The sequence below is a fragment of the Pseudorca crassidens genome, chromosome 9 (genome assembly GCF_039906515.1).
Source record: "Pseudorca crassidens isolate mPseCra1 chromosome 9, mPseCra1.hap1, whole genome shotgun sequence".
NCBI classification, from domain to species: Eukaryota; Metazoa; Chordata; class Mammalia; order Artiodactyla; family Delphinidae; genus Pseudorca; species Pseudorca crassidens.
Window position 1 is genome coordinate 57,023,569 of NC_090304.1, and position 26,397 is coordinate 57,049,965.

The following is a 26,397-nucleotide window of genomic DNA, read 5'->3' on the forward strand; positions in this document are numbered from 1 at the left end:
GAAGACCCAACTTCAAATGACGCCTCTTCCCTGAAGCCTTTCTTGACGCCCCTAATTAGAACTAGTCACTGTCTCTTCCAAAACCTGGCACAAACCCCTTGATACCCTACCACACTGTACATGTTCCTCCATTCCACTAGATCACCAGCTCTTTGAGGCCAGGGTCAAGGTCTATTTCCTTTTTTCTCTCTGGAGTGCCCAGGAATGCCTAACAAGTACGAGGTGATTGTTTAAAAAAGCAAAAACAGTAGGTTGGGTAAATAAGTGGGACAATTAGAGATCATCTAGAATGATGTTTTTTCAAATATTTCAGAAACAGAATCTTTTTAGCAGATGATATTTTATAAGGATCCCCAAGTGGAAAGCCAAAAAAAACAAGATCTGCTCCAGATGAAGTAGGGGTGGGACCCGCTTTCCCCTTGGGGTGGTTCTGAAAGCAACTCTGTAGAGTCTTAGTTTCTGGAGAAGCCAGAGGAAAGCCAGCTGGAAAATCACTGAGTTAGTGGAAGAAGACGAAACTGGGTCCACAGACGTCATGTTATTTGCTCCAAGCCACACAGGGAGGCAGGGGCAGAGCCAGGCCTTGAGTCCAGGCCTCACACTCGGGGTCCAACGCTAGACCAGTCTGTACACCACTGGCAATGGGTGGAAGTGAAGATGCTCACTGGTGTCCATGTCCTAAGGGATCAGGGCGCTGGGGAGACAGCCCTCGTGGACAAGACAAATCTGAGGCAAAGACGCAAAGGCTCTGTTGTCCACAGTTCGGAAGGCTTTCTTCTGGCCTGGGGAAGAGCTAGTGATGAGGCCTGTGGGCATTCATAAAAAAACATCTCAAACTCAGCCTCTGCTTTATTAGGTACCTACATCTCTACCCTTTCTACAGAGGAAAGTGATAAGCTTTTCTCTGTTTGATGAGAAAAGCAATTAACACCAGGCTTGTAAGCAGCTGGGCTCCCCGGTGTCAGTTTGTCCTTTCTGAAGGCAAGAACAACTACCCACAATGCACCGAGCTCCTCACCCCACCTCCCCGCACCACACACAATCTGGTTAATGTTAACTCAGTCAGTGGTTTTCTTCCGAGGCCCTTGGTCTAAATGCAATTACACGGCAAACAAGTTAAGCGGGTGAGGCTCAGCAAAGACTCTCCATCCTGCTCTGAAGGTCTCCCGATATATTTACGTGAAATTATCTCTCCGCTAATGGGAAAGATTTATTCCGTCAATTGTATTCAGCCGGTACTGAGAGATGCTTTCTCTAATGGAGGAAAATTGAATTTCTTATCGCTGGAACTCTGTCCTTCCAGAGGATTACTAACAGATCTCATATCCTGGTGCTGGCTACTCTCCAGCCTCCTCCTGACATATGTGCCTTCAGATTCTGCCTGGACGCTAACCAGCCCTCTGGGGATGGTTTCCTTTGGGGGGCTGCCCTGGCTGCTGCCCCTCCTCCACATGTGGGCCAGCCTCCTCTGATTAATATCTCTTTGGGGATTTCCTGATAGTTGGGAAACATTAAATCAGCACCATTTGGCCATCACGTCGCCTCCACTTCAGCAACCCGGAGCAGATGTAATTTTAGCCCGGGCTCCTGTGGATTGCTTTGGATCCTGGAGAAGATTAAGTTGACTCCCGGTACCCCTGTGGGCCACAGAGGCCTCCTGCCAAAACAGGCATTTGGCTCAGGAATTAAGTCCTGGAGAAAAACACTTCCATCCTCCTTCCATTTGACCATGACTTTCAGTTGTCAAGAAAACCCAGTTCAACGTAAAGCCTTCCCTGGAACAAAGAAGGTGGGGAAGTCTGCTCTAGGAGACTTCCAGGAGGCCCTTCCAGGAGGCCCTGGAAATGTGTCTCCTGCCACGTGTTTTTGTCCAGGGAGGTCTGAAGAGATGTGGCTGCTGGGTTTCCAAACATTTTCTTTCTTCATCCAGTTATTCCATGGAAACCACCAGTGGTGCCCTGGTGAATATTTAACAATTGGCTTGCAAAAGAAAAGTGGCTTTAATTTGTGGCATTTGCCTATTTCTGTGGTGTAAAGACTTCCACCACGGCCGATTTCACACTACCGATGAGATATCACTGCACCCAGAGTTGGGAAGAGATGGCTAGTAGGACACCAGTATATAACAGTATTTCCACCACAGAGAAACAAGAGACCTAAATAAACTCTAGAGTAAAGATGATGGTAAAACACAGCTAAATAACTAGAAAGTGATGAGTTTTGATTATTACCTTTGTTTTTAATCTAATTTGTTTAACTGTGATTTTATATAATTTAATTTTTAATAATAGTTGTGCTTAAGAACTAGCTTGCAGAACTCCTGAACATTTAATAAGCAGTCCCTGTGAGCTGGCATGAGCCAGCTTCTGTCCACCACAGAAACACTGACCCTCACACTAAGGGTCAGTGCATCTAAGAAATAGGTGCTGCTTTGACTGTGAAATTCCATAATGGAAGACTGCCTTGGTGAGAAATCACTAATGCAGGGTGCAAATCACTGTCACCAACTTGGCTTCCCAGCTGGCTCATATGAGCCTCTTATCACCAGTCCTATATTTGACGTGTTTTGCTTTTCCTCAGTCACTGTCTTGGCATATGGGGTTATTTTCTACTCATCCTTAGGGTCCCATCTAAGCTGTCATCACTTCAGTGAGGCTGTTTCCAACTCTTCCTGGCACAGCTAATCACCCCTCTGCTCTGCTAGGTTGCTCTAAACCTTCCAAGTATCTCTCCATGATGTGACTGTCATACAGTGACATCATTCACATTTACACAGCTATCTTATGTGCTTCCATCTCCAAGGGCTAGGTAAGCATGAGATATTCTCCCCAGGTGTTTATTAGGTGAGAAATGATCAAGTAACTGAAATTCAGAGAGAACAGGCTTGCTCAAGGTCCTACAGCAAAGAACTCAATGGGTTGAACTGACACTCAAAGCTAGGACTCCTTACTTCCAGGTCCTTCCTCTTACTACTGTGTTATTCACCTGCACTCACTAAAATTCACTTAATTTAGAAAACGGGGCACCTACTCGAAGGCAAGCACTGTGTTAGGCCGCTGAGGCTATAGAACTACACGGATTACAGTCCCCGGCTGCTGCCTAGAGCTCACCAAAGCAAACGTGAAGTGCCTGAGCGTAGTTGTCTCTGACACCAGAGAGTCAACACATGGGTTTGGCATATGTCAGGCAGCTGGGCAACAAAACAAGCAATTAGGCTGGGTGAACTCTGCCAGGAAGGAGTACTCATGCCAGGCCAAGGGGGCGAGGCGTCAAACATGCTGGCCTTGGCCCAACCATACACTCAGGGCCCGACTGAGGTGCCCTGGCTGACGCCAGTGACAAGGGAGATCTGCCTGACTGCTTCCTGGGGACACCTGCCAGGTTTGGGATCAAGGGAGGAAAGTGTTGGAGAGACAAAACCACCGTGAAACAGAACCAAGCAAAGAAGAAACTCACCTCAGCCGCCCGTCAGGGAGAAGTGGAGGGGTGTGGTGAAAGAGCCCTGGGCAGGGGGTCCGTTCCCAGTTCTGACTCTGGTAACTAACTGTATGACCTTGGGGCATCATCTGACCTCTCTGGATTTCCATTCTCTCACCTGTCCGTGCAGGCTGAAGATTTTCTCAAACAGATGTAAAGTGGAATGTATGATGGTTTTAACTTGGTGCCCCTCAATCCAGCTCAAGCAGCCCTACTACACGTGGCTTCAGAATCCTAAGGGAGCTCATACAATGCTGACACTTATTTCTGAGTTGTTCCCTTTACATGGAACCTTCCACCCGTCCTCTTCACCTGAAAACCACCTGCTTAGCCTCAGGACCCACCTGGCGTGGTACCCTAGCACTCGCACTCCCTGGGCTGTCTCTGCAAAGACTCTGAAGACAAGGACCACATCCCCCTCACTGCTGGACTGCCAGCACTGAGCGTGGGAGATGCTCATTTCTTTCTTTTTTTTTTTTTTTTGGGCGGTACGCTGGCCTCTCACTGTTGTGGCCTCTCCCGTTGCAGAGCACAGGCTCCGGACGCGCAGACCCAGCGGCCGTGGCTCACGGGCCCAGCCGCTCCGTGGCATGTGGGATCCTCCCGGACCAGGGCACAAACCCGTGTCCCCTGCATCGGCAGGTGGACTCTCAACTCTCAACCACTGCGCCACCAGGGAAGCCCTGATGCTCATTTCTGAGTGGGCAAAAGAAAGCCTCTAGCAACACAAGGGTGCGCCCTGGAATTTGAATGCGTGGTGCAGAGTAAGCTCTTGATAAATTATTTACGAAATGAATAAAGAACTGATGTGTTTCTGTAACTGAAGATGAGAGAGATACCAGAGAACTCTGAGCTACTTGACCTTGACAGGGATATGGCTACGGAACAGAGGGCTCCAGGGGCTGGGCTTTCTAGTTGGTCACAAGTTGCATCCCAGGGCTGGGTTCCTTCCCCTGGAGGATCCACCCGCCTCTGCTTGTAGCCCTACTGCTTTGATGCTACAGCCTCCTCTTCTGTACATTTAAAGGTTTTGAAAACTTAAAAAAAAAAAAAAAAAAAAGAATGCCAGAAATTAAGTTAGATTTGTTATTCATTGTGTATCATACGAGCAGATAGAGGAAGATGAAGGAAGAAAAACTGCAGCTTGAACATTTTTTGTTATTAAATGGAGACAGCTAATGACGCTGGTATTCAGGAAACTGGAATAATCATTTGGGATCTATCTAGGCGGCGAAAGGTAACGTTAGCCTTTCTTTGCTTCAAGGTGTTTGTTACCGTGTGCCACTATTGGTTATGCAAATCACTCCTTTGCATTACATGCTGTAAACAGATTTCTATGCCAGACTCGTACCCACCCTTTAAACTGTTTTCTGCCAACTCATCTGACTGACTAGGGATCTTTCTAGCACCAACTACACTTTATCCAACATCTTATAAGAACCTTACTTGGGCCCAAAGAATCCCCACTTCACGGCCTGTCAAACGACCCCCATTCAAGTGGGGTCCCAGTCAAAGCCTGACCCTGTCCACTCAGTAGCTTCCAAGACCTTCTTTCTAGCCTGGCAACACGGGCCATTCTGTAGCCCTTTCTTCAGAGCTTTCCATCTTGGTCGCTCTGCCTCCGTTTCTTCAACCAGCTTTTCTAGCCTGCCGTCTTCCACCTGTGTACGTTTTCTTGGGAACCCACTAGTCATGACACGTGAGAAGAGACCTTCCTGATCATCTCTCTTCACACTTCACACTTCTTGCAGAAGTGAGAAAATAAAGCCTCGGCAGGGGGTGGATTTGCCCATTCTCCTAAGAGTGGCTGGGGAGCCAGGATTCAAATTCAGGACTTCCTTTATTATCCATGAGAACTCAGGAAAGTCATTTCACCGCTCAGGCTACTTACCATCTGACACAGATACACACCTAAATAACAGAATCTCAATTTGTTTTAGCCGCCTAAAAAATCTGAGTTAACATCATCAGAGGAGGGCTCTGAAAACTATTTTTGATCACACACCCTTTCTGTAAACATTTTCTGAAGGCTCCATGGGTGTATTTATATTTATTAATAAATTGTACACACATGCTATCATCATTAGCTAATATTGGAAAGCATAATATACGCTTGGTGCAAGATTTAATGGACAAAAAATGAATATTTCAACTAGTCTTGATAATTTTGAATCTTTTGCTTCCCTTTTTGTTAGATCCGATGAGAATGATCACTACTGTTTTTAACTTCATAGTGGAGTTGAGGAAGACTCTGGACCAGGAGTAGGAATATCAGCTCTGCCGTTTGACTGCTGGCTTGTATTTGCACTTGTCATCTTTGATTGGTAGTTACTTTGCAAAATCCTTTTATGCCACTGGACCCCATGTTTTTTTTTTTTTGCGGTACATGGGCCTCTCACTGTTGTGGTCTCTCCCGTTGCGGAGCACAGGCTCCGGACGCACAGGCCCAGCAGCCATGGCTCATGGGCCCAGCTGCTCTGCGGCATGTGGGATCCTCCCAGACCAGGGCACGAACCCGTGTCCCCTGCATCGGCAGGTGGACTCTCAACCACTGCGCCACTAGGGAGGCCCAGGACCCCATTTTTTATGTAAGTTTGGTTAAAGCTAGATTTTACACACACACACACACACACACACACACACACACACACACACACACAACACAGTCATGCTATAAACCAGTAAAGCTCTGTGAGGAGTAGATCCTCATCTCCCTCAGAACACCTCACACGCTCGTCCAGACACATAACCAACACTGGGACCAAGCAAATCAGAGAAAACCTGGTGTTCCGTACAAGTAGACAACCATTCTTTCTTATTTTTAAAGATAAAAAGTGAATGCAGACAGACGTCCTAATATTTTCTTCCTGTACCTCATGGACCACGTTGGGCAGCCGCCTTGGGACCACTGTACGGCACTAGAGTTACGATGGTGTGTGTCTGTGCTTTCTTTGTATGAAATAAACTCTAATATGCTATATATTACTATATTCAAAAGCCAACTTCCAGCTGTGTTTCGTTCTTTATAACTTATTTCATCGCTCTTCCTATGTTTACTTTGTATGTCTTTCAATAACCTTAGGCCCAAACCAACAGAACTCGATCTAATCAGTTAACGTTTAATAACGTTCCGACTTATTGGTGGTCAGGGAGTTGGACCAGATCCTCTCTTGAGGCACCTTGCAAATCTAAGATACCCAATTTTCCAGACCTTACCACTGTCAGTTTACCACATCATCAGTATCCCTGTGCCGTCCATGTCATTTTCTGTAGTACCCATTGTTTCCACATAAAGTCCACACTCTTTAGCTTGGCATGTAAATCCCTTCAGGATCAGGCCCCTGCCTGCCTCTCACATGGCGGTTTTCCATTCTCACATCCTGTGCTGCTGCCATGTTAAATTACTTCTCATACCCTTGCCTTGGCATGCACTTCCATGCTGCCCTGACTTTGTCTATGTTGGTTCCTTTGCCTCAATGTCTGTCCTCCCATTCCTACTAATCTCTCCTTGAAGGCCTGCCTCTCAGTGAAACTCTTCCCTATTTTCCAAGACAAAGAAGCCACTCCCTCCTTTGGTGAACAAAGCACAATGTACTTATCCCACTAAAGTGTATTCATCTGTTTAAACACCTTATCTTTTCTAGATTGTGAGTTCTTTGAAGGGAACAACTATGTCCATTTCATCTAACTCCGTGTTTATCACAGGAGTAGGTCTATTAGGATGCGTTCAATAAATGTTGAGAAAAGAAACAAATGAAGATCACATAAATGAATGAAAAAAGATGACCGAAAAATATGAATATAGTTATTTCACATAGCCCAAAGTAAAAAATAGATATACATGGGTTGAGGGAAGAGAAACATAGATGAAGGCCAGGTAAATGAGAATAGGGTTCAGTTATTGGAACTTTAACTGAGCACCTACTATGTGCTATACATGGTGCTGGGTGGCAGGGAAGATATTTATTCATCCATTTTCTTACTTATGGAAATTACAGGACAACGGTGCCAGTAGTTTCTGTTTTATTTTCCATTGTATTCTTTTTAAAAAAATATTTGTTTATTTACTTATTTTGTTGTCGTCGTTTTTGTTGTTTTGGCTGCTCCATGCGGCATGGGGGAATCTTAGTTCCCTGACCTGGGATCGAACCTGTGCCCCCTGCATTGGGAGCGTGGAGTCTTAACCACTGGACTGCCAGGGAAGTGCCCTCCACTGTATTCTAAGCAGTTAAATTACTAACAATAAATGAGACAGAATCCCTATGCATGAGGAACTCACCTTTTAGAATGAATATAATTTGGCTTCAAAAAAAATTCCTTGTATCTGGAAGTAAAGCTAGCATGGGGTAAAAAGGGGAGCTGGCTACAAGGTCATTCCAGTACGACATGCAAGCATCCCCACAGTTAGCATCAAGCACCAGGCCCTGCCCAAGTACCCTGACTCTGTTCTTCCATTTGGAATTCGGCTCAGCTTAGACTCCACCAGAGGCTTCCAGATCACTTGCTGGGTGTGTGGAATGAATGTCACAGGGAAGTACTCCAGTTCACGACAGAACAAGCTTTGCTCTTGGACTGTTTTGTGTATATCTGGGGAGCGGAAAGAAGAAATCCACAGACTTCTTCAGATTAACAGGAATTTAATGTTCAACTAGAAGAGTCCTTTGGGTGCCTGAGTCCAAGCCCCTAATTTACAGGTGAGATAAGTGATCCCTAGAGATGGACAGAGCTTCCCCTCCATCACCCACTGAGGCTGAGGCATCGACAGGTCTGCTATGATGCTCTCACCCCACCTGGGGGCATCCAATGACAAGATGGCCTGGTAACTGCTAGTGGCTTCTGGGCCCTTAGGCCTGCCTCCTGCAGAGCCCAGAAGCCACGGTCCTGTGATCTCCTAACTTTCTGTGGTTGTTGAGCTACTTCAGACACTCAGGGAGCACGAGGTCCTGGGCCCCTGCTCTGCTCACTCAAGCCTGGGGGCAACTTGGCTGCTGAACGCTGATGCTTTGGGCTGAGTCAGCGCTTGCAGAAGTCATCTGGAATACTTCCTGCTGGCCAACGAAGGTGCACACAAGAACAGAGTCCACGACTGTTCAGGACACCGTATGTCCAGAGAAGTGAGTCCTGGTTGTGGCAAAGGAGAAACAGGACTGAGAGAGACCAGCCAGTGGAGACCATTTTTGAGGAGCAAAAGCCTCCTGATCCTGGGTGACAGGGCTGGCCAGGTCGGGGGACACGGCTCGGAAACACTGACCGTGTGCCTGGGGCCGGGGAATGTGAGTACATGTCTATATAGGCTGTTCTCTGGGCTATGCAGCCAGAGGACGGCCTCTAAGAGGACTCCTCAGCAGATGGCTTGTGTTGCTAGAAAAACTTGAAGCCGCTCTGCTAAAACGTGACTGCACACAGTGTCTCAGTGGACAAGTTCATTTCACGACCGTGTGCCCTGTCTTCCTGTCAGGGTACAGGACAGGTCTTGCTTCTTCCGGAAAAGGGAGACTTCGCTGCTTTACTCAGAAAGGGGAGACTAGGATGGACCACAATTAGACCCACTTCCTGGGGTGGGGCTAGTGCGGGGCAGAGACACAGAAAAGAGCCGTGCAAATCCAGCTTGGCAGGCCGGACCTGAGGTGTAGAGCAACAGACAGGTGGCATTCAAGGGAAACAGTCCTTCCAGGGGCAGGGGAGGAGGACTGACAGGGGACAGGCAAGGTGAGGGAGCTCCCAGGGGCAGCTGGATGTGGATGTCCTGTGTGTCACCAGGTAACGATGCCCAGGTTCCTAAGCAGAGCACGGGTGGATCTCCAGACCCAGACATGGCAGCGGTGGGAGCCAGGTAAGGGGAGGCAAGACTTGCATCCTCGGGGGGCAGGGCTACCAGGCCGCTCATATCAGGGACTTACGGATAGCAGGCGAGTTTGGGATTCTGGGACAGGACAGAAACCCATTGCCAGAGCTGGCACATAAAGGGTCAGGCAGAGGAATGGTAGGAGGACTGGAGGCTGAGCTGCTGGGGTTGCTCTAAGCCCTCCTCCTCAGGTTGGGGTTAGTCCTAGAGGCCTGCAGGCTAGACCCACAGGGTAGAGCCACAGGGCCCCCCTGTGGTGGGAGGAGGTGGAGGCAGGGGAGGGCGGGTGGGCAGGTCTCTCTCCCCGGCTAGAATACTGCCCAGAGGTAGCATCGCCTCCCCACAGCCCCGCACCGTGGAGCTCGCTTAGAGCCAGCTCTTGACGCCTCCAGGATTGGACTGGGGTGCTGGTTAGACTCATTGCAGAGGTGTTTGGTACGTCCTGACCCTATATTCTCCATAGAGAACAATATTAGTGATGCGATGCGTGGCCCTCCTATATTTTAACTTCTCATTGCTTGAAGTTTATCAGTGTTGGATGGAAATGCAGAAAGTCCTTGACTTACAGACACTGGAATTACTACTTGAGAGCCTCACTTAGGACTCCAGGCTCGCCAGGACTCAGGCCCTGCTACTGCATCACTGAGCCAAGAGTTTTTTATCTGGCCTCAAAGTCTCCTCTTCAACCACAAAGGACTGCCCATCTCAAAGGTCTGTTCACCCCTGCCTGCCACAGTGCCAGGGCACTTGCATCAGTTATAGAACTACATTAATGCTTCGGGCTAAGATTCTCATTTCTCTCCCAGTTCCTACGGTGACACTAAAACCTATACGAATACAAATGCCCTTGCCAATGCGAACACTAACTCTTGCTGTAAGTGGTAACAGCCACTAACATTCATCCAGTGCTTACTACTCTGACACATAAGTGTTTTATATCTCCTTCAATCCTCAGACATCCCCACGAGGTACCAATTATTATCCTTATAGGACAGATGAGGAAAGTGAGGAACAGAATGATTAAGGGACTTATCCCAGGTCATACAGCTGGCAAGGGGTAGGGCTCAAATTCAAGCCTCGCTACCTGCCTCTGAGGCCATGCTCTGGAGCACTGAGACCTGCTGCATGTTAGCTTTTTACTGTGTTGTACAGTATTAGAAAGAAAGTCAGGGCCAGCTGGGGTTGTAGAGTTGTAGCAGCACCATGTTGTACAGATTTCCAAGCTGAAGATGTGGAGGTGGGAACATAAAAGACCTAGCAGAGAAGAACAGAGGCTCGGCACATGGGCTCTAGGACCGATCAGCTTGGCTTCAAATGCTGGCTCTGCCACTTACAAGCCGTCTGTCCTGGGCCAGGTTACTCAACTTCTCTGTGCCTCAGTTTCCTATCTGTAAAAGAAGGGGCATGAATTCCCTAAGTTATATGGTTTCAGGGGAGATGTAAAGGTGTTACTAATTATGAAACTTACAAAGCATTTCAAATAATGCCTGACACATAGAACATCCTTGGTAAATATCCGGTGTTATTACTGAACGTGTGCTCTGCGCCAGCCATTGGGCTTCCCGGGTACTTTATCTCATTTAATCTTCCAAATAACCTGCAGGGTGAGAATGAGTAACCCCTCATTCCAGATGAGGAAACTGAGCCTCGCTCACCCAAGGTCGCTTGCTCTCACTTGCCCAAGAACTTGAATGCAGGGCCTCTCCCTCTAAACCCCGAGTGGTTCCTGCTTCCGCGCTGCATCGTCTGCTAATGCTTCCTGTGATGGGCAGCTAGGAAGAAGCTCAGGCTACAAAGCAAACAGATCGTAATTCGGTTTTGGAATCAATAAAGGGATGATCAAGTGGCAGAGGAGGACTTGTTAGCTGCTCATCAGGATGATGTGAGAAGCTGCTGCCCGCATCCTGAATTAAATCACCTAGTTGCTTTATCATCATAAACATTCATTTCAATGCGGGGAGGGATTTTTTTTTTTTAAACCAACATGAATAATATATAATGGTTGACATTTTGGAGGAAGCAGGTTCTTTACCTTCTTCCATCTTCCATCAGGGTAATTTATCATTGTCTTTCTTCCTGGCCCCCTTTTTTAAACTGATGGGGTAGCCTGTCAGTTCAGCTTGTTCTGAAAACGCAGGAGTATAATTCAATAATAAATTCGCTCAGAGGCCAGCTGTCAGGAAGCTGGTGTTTATATGAACTCCATCAGATGACCTCTATTGCTCAGACTCTCGGAGGGCTATATGAGGGCTGTCTTAAGGCCTGGGGCGGGCCGAGGAGGGTAGAGTGGCAGGCAAATGCATTTCTGGAACTGCTCTGTCACCGACACTTGCACATGGCTTTAGATCTGCAGTGGGCTGACGAAAAATTATATTGCATACATGATCTTTCCCCCCTCTTTTCCATTATATTTTTCCTCTTGTAACCTCCTACTTCCAAAATTCTCGGAAACATTGTGGCTTTATAAAGGGTCTGAGAGAAATTCTAAAGGCTGACGTGGTATCAAGGTTATTTCACTTCTGTTAGTGGCAGTTTTAAGTCCTGACTGAGGTGACATGCCCTAATCTGGTCAGTGCACAGGCGAGGGGCAGATTTTTCTGTTTCTTCCCCAAACTACCTTTCTGGTCTCAGAGTCCCCTCTGTTCTTCTTTTTCCTCCATGGCCCCTCTGCACACCAGGATCATATCATACTAGATTCCCTGAGACCCTCCTGGTTTCAAACATTAGAGCATGTCTCTTGACTTTTGATTTGGAAAATACTGTCACCATAATTATGCTCCGGCCACATTAAAATTCTCTTGGTTCTTTGATTATCATGGAAAGTCATGCTGGTTCCTCAGTCTAGAATGAATTTTTAAATCCTGTTCAACTGAAACCCACGATAAGCAACATACCCTATTCAAGGGTACACACCACACACGCACGCGTCATGAAAGACATATCCTTTTAGAGTGCTGCACTGATATTTTCTATTCCACTGTACACTATTCCATTTAAGTTTACTTCTTAAAAAAATAGCTTCGACCCACTACTACATTGACTTCATGATGTGCTAACAGGTTGTTGTGACCTGAAATGGGATAAATAATGTTTCAGTGGCTAACCCTCCTCACTGAAATCTTTGTTTCAGGCCAAAGGCCATCTCCTGCCAGAAGTCTTATTTCATTAGTTCATTTGTTTGTTTGCTCATTCATTCTCAAAACCAAACATTCACTGCGGCCTGTTCTGAGCCAGGCCCTCTGCCGGGTGCTGGAGAAACAAAGATGGGCCAGGTACAGCCCCTGTGCTGTGGAGCTCAGGGACCTGGATTTGCAGTGGGAGTGATGGCCCCGCCTTTGAGCTCTCAAAGCACTCTCCCTCTACTCTGTTCAAGCACTCAGCAGTAGCTGATTGGCTGACGCACTGATTCATCCACCATTCATTGTGGTTTAGTCTGTGCCAATCCCTCTGCTAGGCACTAGGGATTGAATGACCAACGAGGCATGGGACGCACAAGGAGGCCCCAGTGTAATGGGGTCAGATGCACATCTTCTTGCAGGCCTAGTGCAGGGTAGGTGCTGTTAATATTTACCAAATGGAGTGTGGCAGTTCTGTCCCTCTCTGCACCTGCCCATTCTCTCCTCTCCATAGGATCTGACCCTCTCTATACGATACGATACTCTGCCTCCTTTGAGACGAATACTCTGGTCCATCCCTCCTTTTTCTAAAGTCCCCCTGACTCCTGAAGTCTTTTCTTTTTGGGTTCAGTGTGCCCTGTGGCTGACTTTGGTAGCAACCTGCCCACATCCAACCACTTGCCTGAGTGAGCTGATAACCTATTAGGATTCGAGGAGCCCAGAGAGACTTGACAACATCACATCCTTCCTCTCACCAGTACAGTGTCCTCAAACATGTTCTGAACTGGTAGTAAGTAACTTGGAGGTGGTTCTTCCTCTTCCTATAATCTGCTACCCTGTCTAGCAGTGGCAATCCACAAGTATTCACTGAACTGATCTGTCTGCCCTGTGTCCAGCTCTTTCGACCCAGTCAGTCCTTACCAAGAGATACAACCAAAGTTGTGTAACGGGGAAACAGCTGCCTTGAGTGGTCTTAGAGGAGGAATTGTCTCACACTGCCCTCACTTTCCCAGCTGTCTAATCCCAGGTTCCACAGTCTGGGTCCTGTTATCTGTCCTCCTAGTATGGACAATCCAGCTGGGGATCCTTCTTCTTCCACCTGCAGACCTGAATGGTTCCTCCCCTCCCACACAAGTCTCCGTAGAGGGCACCCTGCGTTGTATTCTCCCCATGAATCCAGGGGAGGGACAGGTGCCTTCCACTAGGCAGAATGGCTCCAGGCACTCAGGCCAGGGTGGAAAGATGGTATTCAAGCCACCTGATCTGGTGATGGTGGTTCCCCTGCCTGTTTTTTCCCTCCTACTTTAGACCTACTTGAGATCAGCTGAAGTCATTCATATCTCTGTCACTTTATGTGGAGCTGAGCACAGCAGTGGCAGAGGGTCAGAGAGAGCTACTGCATTCATTAAACCTGTATTAAACACCTGCTCTGGGCCAGGCATTGTGCTGGGCTCTGGGGACACAGACGAACCAGACATGGTCCCTGAGGGAGGTCTTCCTCACTCTAAGTCCATCTGGCAGTACTTCTACTTTAGTTCTGAGTCAAGCTCTGGGCTTTCCTCCAAGAAGTCCAGCCCAGCCCAGCCAAGAGCCCACTCTGCTTGGCTGGGGCCCTCACATCCTGGGGTTCCGTTGCCCATCCTTCCCTGAGGGCTACCCCTGCTCTAGTGCCTCTGACACCAGCTGAGGTGCTGCACAGAAGCATGAGGAAGCCCCCATATAACTGCTGGTGTCATGTATGCATCTGGAGAACCTCTGCTTCCTCATCCCTGCCATGGTCAGGCCTCTGAGGAAAAGTATTCTGGGGAGAGCCCTGGGCGCTGAGGACTGGCTGGCTTGCTTTCCCCACAGAAGGGTGCTCCGGTCAGTTCCAACTGGCACTGAATTCCTCTCCCTCTCATGGTTGGTCCCAGCATGCCTCATTCTTGGGTCTCCCTGAGTCAGTCACACAGCTGGGAAACTGCAGAGTAAAGGAGCTGCACCCCGGGGGCTCCTTGCTGGGCTCAGAAACGCCGTTGGGTCTCTGGGTGACAGCCTGCTTCTTGGAGGAGCCTGTTAAATGGACTCCCGTTCACACTATACAAATTGTGGTGCAGCCTACGGGGTGCAGGAAAATACGGGGTTTTTCTGTCCCACAGGCTTGTTATTGTTAAACACAGGCACAGAGTCAGGTTGGCCTGCCCATCAGGAACCCTGCTCTCTGGAGAAGGGCCACTGGACTCCTCCCTAACAGGAATCCCGGCTGACAGCTGCCTCACAGAATGCTGCCGTTTCCCTTCCTCAAATAAGGATTCAGCAATCCAAACCTCGTTCCTCTCTAGGTGGCAGCTGGACTTTCCTCTCAAGTTTCACTTCCAATCAAGGAATTAGAGCTGGAAGCTCTTTCTAACATCATCACCTCCATTCTCACGTTCATCATCATCACCACCATCGTCACATAATTAGCAAACATTTTTTGTGTGGCCAGTACTAGTCTGAGACTTCATGTACTTTTTGTTTTTTCATTTAATTCTCACGACAACCCTGCACAATAGACATTACTACCTTGCTCTTACGATGAGGAAATTGAGGCTCAGAGAAGTTACGGAATTTTCACATAGCTATAAAGTGGATGCAACAGACTTCACATCCAGGTCTTGGCTATTTTCACCAGACCATGCTGCTGCCATAAAAGCCACCATTTACTTATCACGAATGTACCACGCCCTGTGCTAGGTGCTTTATCTCAGTGAATCTTTTCAATGGCTTTCATGAAACGATTACTATTATTGCCAGTTTATCTTTGGAGGCAGGTACACAAAGGTTCAATCATTTCCCTGGGGCCACACTGAGCTAGTAGGAGGTAAAGCCAAGATTCACACTCCGGGCGCTTTTTATGATACCACATTCCTTCATACGAGAGGAAAGAAAGCAACAACCCAAACCTGGCAACTGATTTCACTTTATCCCAAAGATGCAAATAAGCCCTGTATTACGGGTTCAGAGCATGACGATAGAATCCAAGCAGGCAGTCTAACAAGAAAAGCATCTGCTGTCTTGTGTTTGTGGGTTTCCAGTCACTTGGGCTTGTTTTACATAAAAATCTGTTTGGGGATACTTAGTAGTGAATGATAGCTGCTTCTTCTGAATCTAGATCAGTGAGGAGCAGGGGCATAATGATTCAGGAGAATAACAGGTAAAAGGAATTTTAACAGTAACATTTGGAAGCTTCCGTTATCCATTCGTTTTAGAGCAAATACTCTATTCCGGGCCCTGCCCTAAGTAATATAGGTTTGGAGAGATGAATGGTCTCTACTTTCAAAGCATGTTATTTAACTGAAGGTGACAGATATATAAACAATCATCTGGGGGCTTCCCTGGTGGCGCAGTGGTTGAGAGTCCGCCTGCCAATGCAGGGGACACGGGTTCGTGCCCCGGTCTGGGAAGATCCCACATGCCACCGAGCGGCTGGGGCGTTTAGCCATGGCCACTGAGCCTGCGCGTCCGGAGCCTGTGCTCCGCAACGGGAGAGGCCACGACAGTGAGAGGCTCGTGTAACGCAAAAAAACCCAAAAACAAACAAACAAAAAATAAAAACAATCATCTGGGAGCTGACTTCTACACCTGCTTCTTCTACTAATCTGTAATGTGATTTTAACAGATAATTTAACCTCTCTGGACTCTGAATCCTCAGTAGAAAATTAAGTAAAATAGATAATGTATCCATCCATCCTGTGCCCCACTGTCCCTCCCCATCGCTCCCCTCTCTCCTTCTTTCCTTCCAACTCTTCAATGTTCAAGGTATATATCGATATATGCATATTTATCTGGAGCGACTACTAAATGCTAAAATGAGTGAGAGGCAGTCCTGTCCTGGCAGACTCAGTTTAGAGGGTTAACAGACATTTACATATTCACTATATTAAGCCCTTGTCCAGAGCCACATATCCATCAGTGGCAGAGGCAGGATCGGAAACACAAGTTGGCTGGACTCCAAGGCCTATACTCTTTTCTCTCTGCTGAGCGGTCCATTTCTCCCAGTACAGGTTTCTCAAGTTCCCCACTTGACAGGCTCCTTAAGGCATGTCAGACTGGGAGAAAGGATACTGAAATCCTTGGGCGGGGGCCGCGTGATTCCTGGCACATAAGCAGCAGGCTTGGTGAGTGACCTGAGGACACTCAGGGATCACGGTCCCTGTTGGTACTTATTAGGATGGCATGGTAAGGGCACCCCAAAACAGAACAGCCACTGGCAGCCAACCAGCCATAGCCCTAATCAGATTCCCTAACAGGTCCAGTGAAGAAAGGGTGAGCAAGTAATAGTCCCCTTGGTCGGAGTAATATTTCTATCTCCAGTTGACTAAAAGAACTCACACCATGGGAAGGCCCACAAGCATACACATAAAATCACACAATTGAAGGAAAGAGCAGAAGCTCCCTACCCAGAGACGAAAGCGGTATTTCTGGCCAAGATAAACGAATAGGTTTTTCCTCACTCTGTTTCTGCTCCTGGCTCTGCCACTTGACTAGCCTGTGAATTGGGGAAGATCATGTAACCTCTGAGGTCCTCAGTATTCTCGGGGTAAGCTGAAGGGACTATAAAGTACCTTCATCCCTAAAAACGTTAAAGTTCAAACGCTTTGACACACTCTTGCTGGGCTCAGAGAACTCCCCCGACTTCACTTTTCCCCTCTTGTCATTGCTCCTTGTGAGGAAGGGCTGGGGCAGTGGAAAGCATGGGCCCTGGAGTCCCAGCTCCATCATGTCCCAGGAGCGAGCCTTCTCCTTGGATTCCCAGTTACTCTCTGGGGATCATAATACTGCCTTCTAGGGAGACTCCCCAGGAGTCCTTCTTAGGTCCCCACTCGGCCCCCTTACACATTTTCCTGGATCCAACTTCTGTGTGCTCATGGTTTCATCTACTGCTTGTTTGTTGATGGCTCACATATCAAAAACCCCAGCCCTAACCTCTGTGTGAGCTTCAGGTTTGCTTCTGAACTACGAACAGACATTTATTCTTGGGTGTTCTACTGAGGTGAGTCCGTTCCTTGCCCTCGCCAAGCATCTGAGTGAGAGACTCCTCTCTGCAGCATGCCTCAGACCCAGCAGAGGATGAATCCCTGCTGATTTCCCTCTTTAAATAGAACTGGGGATGTCATTCATTCTTCCCTTCCCTCATCCCTACCACATCGTCCCCTCAGGGCAGGAACTCTCTTGGCAGAGAAGTCATGAACATAGAAGGCACACAGTCTGTGCTGAACTGAACTGGGCTGACTTTTAAAGAAAGCTCTGTGTGCATGAGGTATCACTACATTGGAAGACATTCAAAATAAGTTATCATAAATCCCTCCTTCTTGGATACGTTTCCCAAGTTCACAGACCCTGATCTGGGGAGCAGAGAACAGACAGCTGCCTTTTGCTGGCTCCTGTACACTTTTATGCCCCTGGGTCTTTGCACAAGCAGTTTCCCCACCCTGGCACACTCTCTCTCCCTTGCTGAGCTATTTCTCATCTTTAAGACTCAGTTCTTAAGTCTCGGCCTTCCCCCACCCAGGAGCACCTTCTCTATGCTTCCAGAGTACCCTGGGGGCATATTTCTGGTCTATCACAATGGAACAATTTTTTGTCCCCTTAGTGGGCTGTGAGTGACCAATGGGCAGGGACTGTGCTCCACTCATCTCTGTGCTTCCAGCACAGGACCTGGCACAGAGTAGACCTCAGTAAAAACCTGTCCAATAGACGACACCACTGAACGCTTGTGAGAGAACGCATGGGCGTATGGCCTGGAGTGCCAGCAGATGCACCCCACCCCAGCCTAACAAAATCTCCCGGACATCAGCTCTGAGGGATGATAGTGTCAAAGCTTTCAGCCCATCTGGAGACCACAGAATCAGTAAGCGCTGACTGCAGAGTGGGTATTGATCCAAGATTCCCCTTGGACCTTTGATTTCCCACTCTCTCCATCTATCACCCAATGAGGACAAAAAAACTTCACTCGTAAAAATTCCAAACGCCCTGGATAGCAGTTTTCTAAACATGGGTACCTGAGGCTGCTTCCCTGCCTCCCCTGCCACTCCATCAGGAGCCTTCAACGCCCACCCTCCTGGCCCCCTCCCACTCCCATCCACCCACACGTGGCCCTGGAGGTGAGCCACGCCCCCTTCAGAGAACCACGGCCAGAGCTGGACTCACCCTCCATCAAAGGGGTTCTCCCCGGGGATGATGTGTGTGCCGTCCCTGCCCACGAGGAACTTGATCCGGTCGTAGAAGGAGCGCAGGTTCTGCTGGGACACAGGGGCCTGTGTCTCCTGGATGATGTCCAGAGGGTCGGGGGAGCCCAGGCACAGCGGGCTGCCGTGACAGAGGGGCTGGAGGCAGCAGTCGGGGTCCATGCAGTCCACCAAGCCATCTGCAGGGGTGACAGAGCGTGACGTTTATATGGCTGTGTTCAATCAGCATCGTTTGTCCACAGAGCCTTCCTTCATTCACTTCTCTATTTTCCATTCATTGGAAGACTTTATTAAGTGTCTGACAGAAGCCAAGGGCTTCGCTGGGCACCAAGTAGATCCAGGTGTGAGATCGGGGGGCCGCCTACTAGCCTAGCAGGAGAGACAGACAAGTCAGTGGGCAGCGAGACGTGTTTTTCTGTTTTTTGTTTTTTTTCAGAGAGGGAGGAGGAATTATATATATGAAGGCCCAGAGGTGAGAGAACGACACACTGAACATTTGAGTTGCTAAATTCAAATGCTGGGCTCAGAAGGTGAGGGGAACAGCAAAAAATCAGGCTGTGAGGTTGGCAGGAGCAAACAGCTGGGCCTCCTGGACCAGGTTAGGGAGTTCGCATTTCACCCTCTGGACAATGGGAGCTACTGAAAGGTGTTAAGCAAGAGGTGATTTTATCTGAAAGTCACTGCATTGCTGAAAGAGCGTCCCCTGTATCGTGGCGAGGGGAATGAAGGGGGCCCAAGGCAGAAGCTGGGGGCTGCATGGAGGCAGTGTTGCTGAGATTACACAGGAGGAAAATAATGGTTCCTGAGACTAGAGCAGTGACAGTGGAGACTGAGAGAAGAGGACGGTTTGGAGAGACTCTCAAGAGGTGAGACCTGGCGACTGACGGGCTTCGGGGGTGAGCAAGAGGCAGTGCTGGTGGAGGCGGTGAAACGCCCAGCATCTCTCCCGGCCTCGATGCAAATGTGTGGACACCCAGCTCTGCCTTCTGGGTGAGAGGGGATGGTTTCAGATCACCCGCCAAGCTGCCATTAGCAGAGAATTCTCTCTACCACATGGGTGGATTTCTTTAGGGCTGAAAATTACATTACAGCTCCCAGCTTCCCAAAGTGCAAAAAAGAAATTCCACCAGGCCACAACTTTTTGGTCTCATTATCCCAAAGCACTTTTACAGGCACCCCATAGAATAGCTTAAAATAGATGACAAACCCAGGGATTAGAGGATACTGCCCAAAGCGGGGGACAGGGAAAAACGCCAGTCTGTGTGCTCTGTAGGGAGAGAACAGTCGAAGCACATGTGTTCCTCTGTAGGCTGGAATTCTGCCTCTCCTGCTTACCAGCTGTGTGACTTTGGGCAAACGTCCTCACCACCCTGGGGGCATGGATCCTGCTCTGGTCATCTCTGTTGTATCCCCAGCACTTACTACAGGTGTTTAAAACATGACTGTTACATAAATAAATGAAAGAAAATTGAATGAATGAATTGACAAATGAATCAAGGGGACGAAACCAAAGGACAGTCCATAAAAGGCAGAAGACCATTATCTTCATTCAATTCAATTAAACAGTGTGGTACGGTGGGAGGGTGGTGAGGCTCAGAGATTGTAGCTCAAGCCCCAGAACTGCGCCTAAGAATGACTCTGGGTGAGTTCCTGTGCTTCATCGCTCTGAGGCCCCATCTCCTCAACACGGACATACTCCCTCACTTCTGTCTCCGTGGGTTTACAACGCAGATGCTGCCCACCGGAATACTGCATATGCATTGGTTAGACCGGGTGCCCTACCCACACAGGCAGCACTCCTAAGCCTCCTTTCTGGCCTTGGGATGTTGTGGCCTCAGGCAAGCTACCCGACCTCCCCGAAGCCCAGTTTTTTTCTAATAAATTAGGGCCCCAAATCCCTTGTCTTTCTCTCCCAACTTCTGCATGGTATCCAAGACCTTTTACGCTATGCCCTCCTTGAGGGCAGCACAGTGGTAAAGAGTATGGGCTCCAGAGCAGGACTGCCCGAGGCAAAATCCTGGCTCTGAAACTTACTACTGTGTGACCTTGGGCAGGTTACTTAAACTCTCTGGCCTCAGTTTCCCACATCTCTTACAAGTGGATTCTTTTTTTTTTTTTTTTTTGGCCACACTGCGGGGCATGTGTGATCTCAGTTTCCCAACCAGGGATCGAAACTGCGCCCCCTGCAGTGGAAGCGTGAAGTCTTAACCACTGGACTGCCAGGGAAGTTCCACAAGTGGATTCTAAGACTGTTACTTAAGTATTTTTTTACATAAGTGAAAAACAGTGTGTGTGTCCCCCAATCTAGCAGAGAACCTGACACGTAGTAAGTACTTAATAAAGGTAGTTCCCTTCCCGACCCTGACCCTAGAACACGGCTCACCAAAGTGTAGGGCTGCATCCTGAGATGTGGAGGAAAGGGATTAGAGCTCCACTCCAGCTCTGTCCTGGGTCCTACCTTGTGGCTCCTGTCCCAGCTTCCAGATATACCAGCTAACTGCCTCGCCAAGCACCTGTTTTCTCCTGCAGTCGGCGGGCTCCATCACACATTCTCGGGCTGCCCCTGTCAGACATTGCTTAAGCACATAATTGCAGCCCAAGCTGAGGGTTATTTGCATTCTGCTATTGATGTTAGCATGACAGATTCAGCTGCTGCATCCATAACTCTGCAGAAATGCTCCATTATTCAATCCCGGCGGCGAGCAGGGACGCTGACCATTAAATCAGCGAGCACAATTGAAGGGCTGTGAAAAGTCATGGCTAATTTGAAGTTTTATTAGCTCTTGCCTGCTCTTGTTTACCACCGAAGCGGTCCCTGGAAACCAGTCTTTTACTCTTTATAAACACTCGGCTCTGTGGCACCTTGGAAGAACTGCCTCCTGTTCTCTGGTCCTGGTTGGAAGGATAGACAGGAATGATTGCTAGTATTATTAATTTTTGTATTAAATGATGATGGTGATAATCACGGCTGCCACCTACTGAGTGCCAGGCATTGTGCTAAACGCTTTACAAGGAATGTTTTCAAGGAATGTGTCATTGAATCTTCCCAACCCTACGAAGCAGCCACTGTCGCCACCATCACTCCCGCTTCAGAGAGAATGAACCAGAGGTTCCAAGTGGTAAAGTAACTTGGTCAAGGTCACGCAGTCAGTGACGAAGGTGACTCAGAATTTGAACTCAGTTCTTTCTGAAAAATAAAAGGTTCTCTGGGGCTTCCCTGGTGGCGCAGTGGTTGAGAGTCCGCCTGCCGATGCAGAGGTCATGGGTTCGTGCCCCGGTTTGGGAAGATCCCACATGCCGCTCCGCCTGCGCGTCTGGAGCCTGTGCTCCGCGGCGGGAGCGGTGAGAGGCCCGCATACCGCAAAAAAAAAAAACAAAAAACAAAAAAGGTTCTCTGATCCTGAAGAGACTTTTAGGAATGATTTCTTGAGTGGGAAACGTGAATATACGAGTGTTGCTGAAATGCTACCCTTCTGTGGTCTTTCAGTGGCCTGGGTGACCTCCACCACTGCACTCATGTCCCCGTATTGTAATTCGAATTTTCTCTGTCTCGCTCCCCACACAATGAGCTCTTGGAGAAGAGCTGCTGCCCGTCTACACCTCCCTATGTTGACGCTCCCCTATCATTCATTTGGCAAATATCTGCTGAGTCGTAAATGTGGGCTAAACCTCCACTTATAGAAACCATCATATTTAAATGAGATACATATTTTAAAAATGAGTAGGGCCCACAAAATTCTTATCAAAGTCTCAGTTTATGAGACCAGCTTCTGTGCAAACCCCTCTCTGTTATTTTCAAATGCAGCATTAGGGCAGCCTGCAGCAGGGCATATGGCTGCACCACGGTAACAGAGACCCTTCCACGGTTTCAGTTTCTTAGGCATAGATGACAAGTTTTAGAAAAGTTGTAGTAAGAGGAAAAAGTATGTTCCGAGGACAGAAAAGTAAATTTGGGGGTAGATGAGAAATTAGATTAGAAATACATCAATATATGGTTTTCGAGATTCTCTGGGTCTGGCTAGTTTGGAGACATTTAGATTTTCCAAGCACTTCTTATCTCACTTAATTGTATATTACACACACACTGGTTGACTTACAAAATGTTCATGTTTCCTGTATTTACTGTTCCCATTGGGAGACCCTTGTTATCACAGGAGCAAAAACAAAACCCAAAAACCCGTCAGGAAAATAGGGAGGATTTTTCCTTTATTTCCTTCGAAATTTCAATAAAATCCTCCTACACCCTAAACTCAAGCTTTTGGGAAATTACATTCCCCTCCCCCCCACCCTGAGATTTCCTTTCTCCTTGAACTTCTGAAGGCCTCCTCTCTCTCCTTACATGGTGAAAGTGAAGAGGGGCAGATGAAAGTGTCAGGCTCCCGGAGGGTAGGAGGGGCAGCAATGCCACGCCCGGCAGGCAGTGGCCTCTGGTGCCGTAGGGGGGTGGGAGAACGAAACAGCCAGAAAAAAGGCAGAACAGAGATTAAAAAGAAAGACGAAGAAAAAGGAAGGAAGGGAAGAAGAAGAGAAAAAAAAAGAAAAAAGGGGCCAGGTCTCCGGGGCACTAAATGAATACTGCAGAGCAGTTCTTGTGCTTGTGACCCTTGAACATGAAGCCCTCCGGTGCTGAGATGCCGCACGGTGCGTGGAGCGCTGGCTTCTGCTAACATTTCCACATACGTCCTACGCTACCAACTTGAGAATGAGGGCCACACCGTTTCCTGTTGCCTCCCTCCTCAGCACCCACCCTGCTGGTGGGTGTCAACTGACCTTGGAGAGGGGCAAGTGGAGAAAAAAAAAGCCAGGCTAGAAGCCTGAAGGCAGGGTTCCATACCTGAGTCTGTCACTCTCTAGCCGTGAGACCTTGGGCACATCCCTTCCTATGTCTGAGATGCAATGTATTCACGTCAAACCAGGATAATAAGCTCTGGCAACCTCTCAGGATTGCTGAAAGTTTCCTGGGTCGTGAAGAGTAGATCCGTAATTCAACGAAAGAAGTCTTGGAGTCCTTCACCCTCTGCAGACGGTCGCTATGGCACAGGAATGAATGAAGTCCTCTGCCATCAATTGCGGTGCTGACTAGTGGTGGCTTCCTATTCGTGTTGTGACCTTAACAGATGCCAGGGAGTGGTGGGACTTTGGGTGACCATCTCCCCTGGTGGCTGGCCTGCTGGAACTTTCACAGGAAGTGACAGGCGGGCACGAGAGTTCTATTGTAGGTGGTGACTCAGCTGGCCTTCTCATCTTTACAAAAGAAGACACTGGGGTCAGGTTAGGTGATTTACCCAATGTCATACTGCTAGTGAAGTAGCAGAGTTGGGACTCTGGTCTCTTCTCTTTCTTCCAAACCAGGCACTAGTCCACAGTCTACATCTCTTTTCCTATTAGTGCTTTGGACATCCTGGATCCCCCAGCCCTGTCCCCCATCCACAGAAGGCAGAAAATGGCTTATTTCTTATCCTAAATGCATAGCACATTGCCTTGTGCACAGTGAGTATATCTGCTGAATGAATGAAAAAATCAATGAATTACGTGAGGATCCCAAATCAAACAGCTCCATCAGTTGGATGGGGCTCATCGAGGGCTGTGAGGCATGATGAAACCCCACCGCCACCACGGGAAGAGCTCGTTCCTCTCCTTAGAAAGGAGGCACAGGGGACAGGTCTGCTCTGTTCCTTCAGTGTCTGTCACATGGCTGGCAGGCCCTGCGCTAGGCACTGGATAGACAAGAAGAAAATAGTCATGTCTCCAGAGGATTTGGTGTGGTGGGTCAGATAGAGATGACCGTGTGCTGGGAAAGAAGGAAGCAGAGGGGGCTGTGGAAGTCCAAAGGTGGGAACCCAACGTGGGCTGAGGGCTGGAATATTTCCTGGAAGATGGAATGTTTAAACTGAGACTAGAAGGAGGACAAGAATAAGCCAATAGGAGAGCAGAGCTGGGAGCAGGTTTGGGAAATTTGCGGACTAGCAAACTCTTTGCATCAGAGTTGTTTGCATAGTTCCTTAACCTGATGGTCCCATGGACAGTATCTAACAAGCCCATCCAGCTCTCGGCAGGCTAACTCCTCCGTGGGCTCGACAGCCCATCAGCTGGCCTCATCTCACAGTTGCCTGCAGTCTGGCCACAGAAGTGTTTTGCAGCCGGCTGTGAGCACAGCATCTGGGGAGGCCCCGGGGGGTGGTGGGTGGAATGTGCCTCCCTGTCTGTACACATCTGGGAGAAGTTTTTGTCATTTGCTAGAATAAATTCTGTGCCTTCTTTGAAAAGGCTTGCAAAATCTTTATCTCCTCGGAACCCAGGATATTTAAAGGTCAATTTCGCTCTTGTCTCTTATCACAAGAAATGTGGTTTAGAGACAGTCTGAAGTGCGGCCAAATTCTTTGGCTTTATGTGAACTCTCCATGCCAACAATGGGAGATGGGGAGGAGAAGGGAGGACAGAGAGCTCTGTTCTTGGTTTTACTGAAATTTCTCCTTCCAGGTTGCATCTATCAGTTATCTGAATTGCAATCCATGATTGTTTTTTTTAATGGGACCAACAGTGCCTAAAGAGATTAACACACCTTGAAGCTGCTTAAAGATCCTTTATCAAAAGGGGTCTGGTTGCTTAAATTCCAGGGGGCTTTTTCTCTTGGCTTCTTCCTTTTAAACACAGGTTCCATCCTCATCCTAGCTTTCCCACTGATCCACTGGATGACTTTGGGAAAATCACGTCAGCTCAGTGAGCCTCGGTTTCCCCGCCTGTAAACATCTGCCCTGCAAGTGTGCTGTGAGGGGCTGGAGGTTATGGACACAGAGTGTCCAGTGCAGGGCCTGCCCCTTAGAGATGCTCTCTAAACGATGGCTGTTGTCTTCCTTTATGTACATTTGAATTTTTTTCCTTCTAGCAATAAGCGTGCAATAGCTTGGAATACAAAATTTAACTAAGACATGAAAAAGGTCAAAATACATTATATGGAGAAACAGTATAATCATAAGTACAAAAAGTAGAGGATAAAATTATATAGAGAACATAATTCCAAGTTTTAAAAATAATCATTTGTATATGAATATATATTTATTTTATAATAAACATCATGTTTCTGTGATTACAGGTGGAAAGGAGCGGGAGAAAGAGAACTGACATTTGCAGGTGATGAACTGAGGCTTAAGAGAAATTGAATAACTCGCTGAAGGTCATGCAGCCAGCAAACGGGGGAGCAAGGATTTGAATCCAGACAATCTCGGTACAGATCCTGTACTTCTAATCACTGCGGTATGTTGCTTCTCAGGGGCTTTAGATACATCATCTGTAATCCTCATAGCAGCCCTGCAAGGTAGGCCTTACTATTCTCATTTTACAGTCACACAGCATCTTCGGGCCACAGTTGCTCCATCTCTGAAATGGGCATGAATGCCCCCATCAGTGGGTCAGTGTGCAACGCATGAGAAGGTGCACGTGACAGCACTTCACAGAGGGCTTCCTAAAGGGCACTACATGCAAAGGGAACACCTTCTTCGTCAAATGGGCCACACAGAGGAATTCGCATTTTGTGTTGAGGCCGGGCCTCTGCTGCCTGGCGGCTCCCCCTCAGCAACCAGGGCTCGGGGTGAATCTGGAGGCAGGCTAGGTTGACTGGGCAGCCCTGACAGAGGATTAGGAGACTGGGAGTAACTAAGCCATATCCAGGATCTATTCCCCGCTTTAAAAATGTAGACAATGACCACAAGTGAAAACAGAAACAAACCAATGATGCTAAACCCAACACAGG

At 48.1% G+C, this 26,397-nt stretch overlaps 1 protein-coding gene across 8 annotated transcripts in view; it reads right to left on the reverse strand.

Moving 5' to 3' along the window:
- TENM4 (teneurin transmembrane protein 4) overlaps positions 1–26,397 on the reverse strand; it is a 741,722-nt gene that overhangs the window by 79,896 nt on the left and 635,429 nt on the right. For all 8 annotated transcript variants that reach the window (XM_067750497.1, XM_067750495.1, XM_067750496.1 and 5 more), the window contains one exon: positions 18,610–18,826. In XM_067750497.1, coding sequence (XP_067606598.1) covers positions 18,610–18,826 — 217 coding nt within the window. The remainder of the gene's footprint in view (positions 1–18,609; positions 18,827–26,397) is intronic.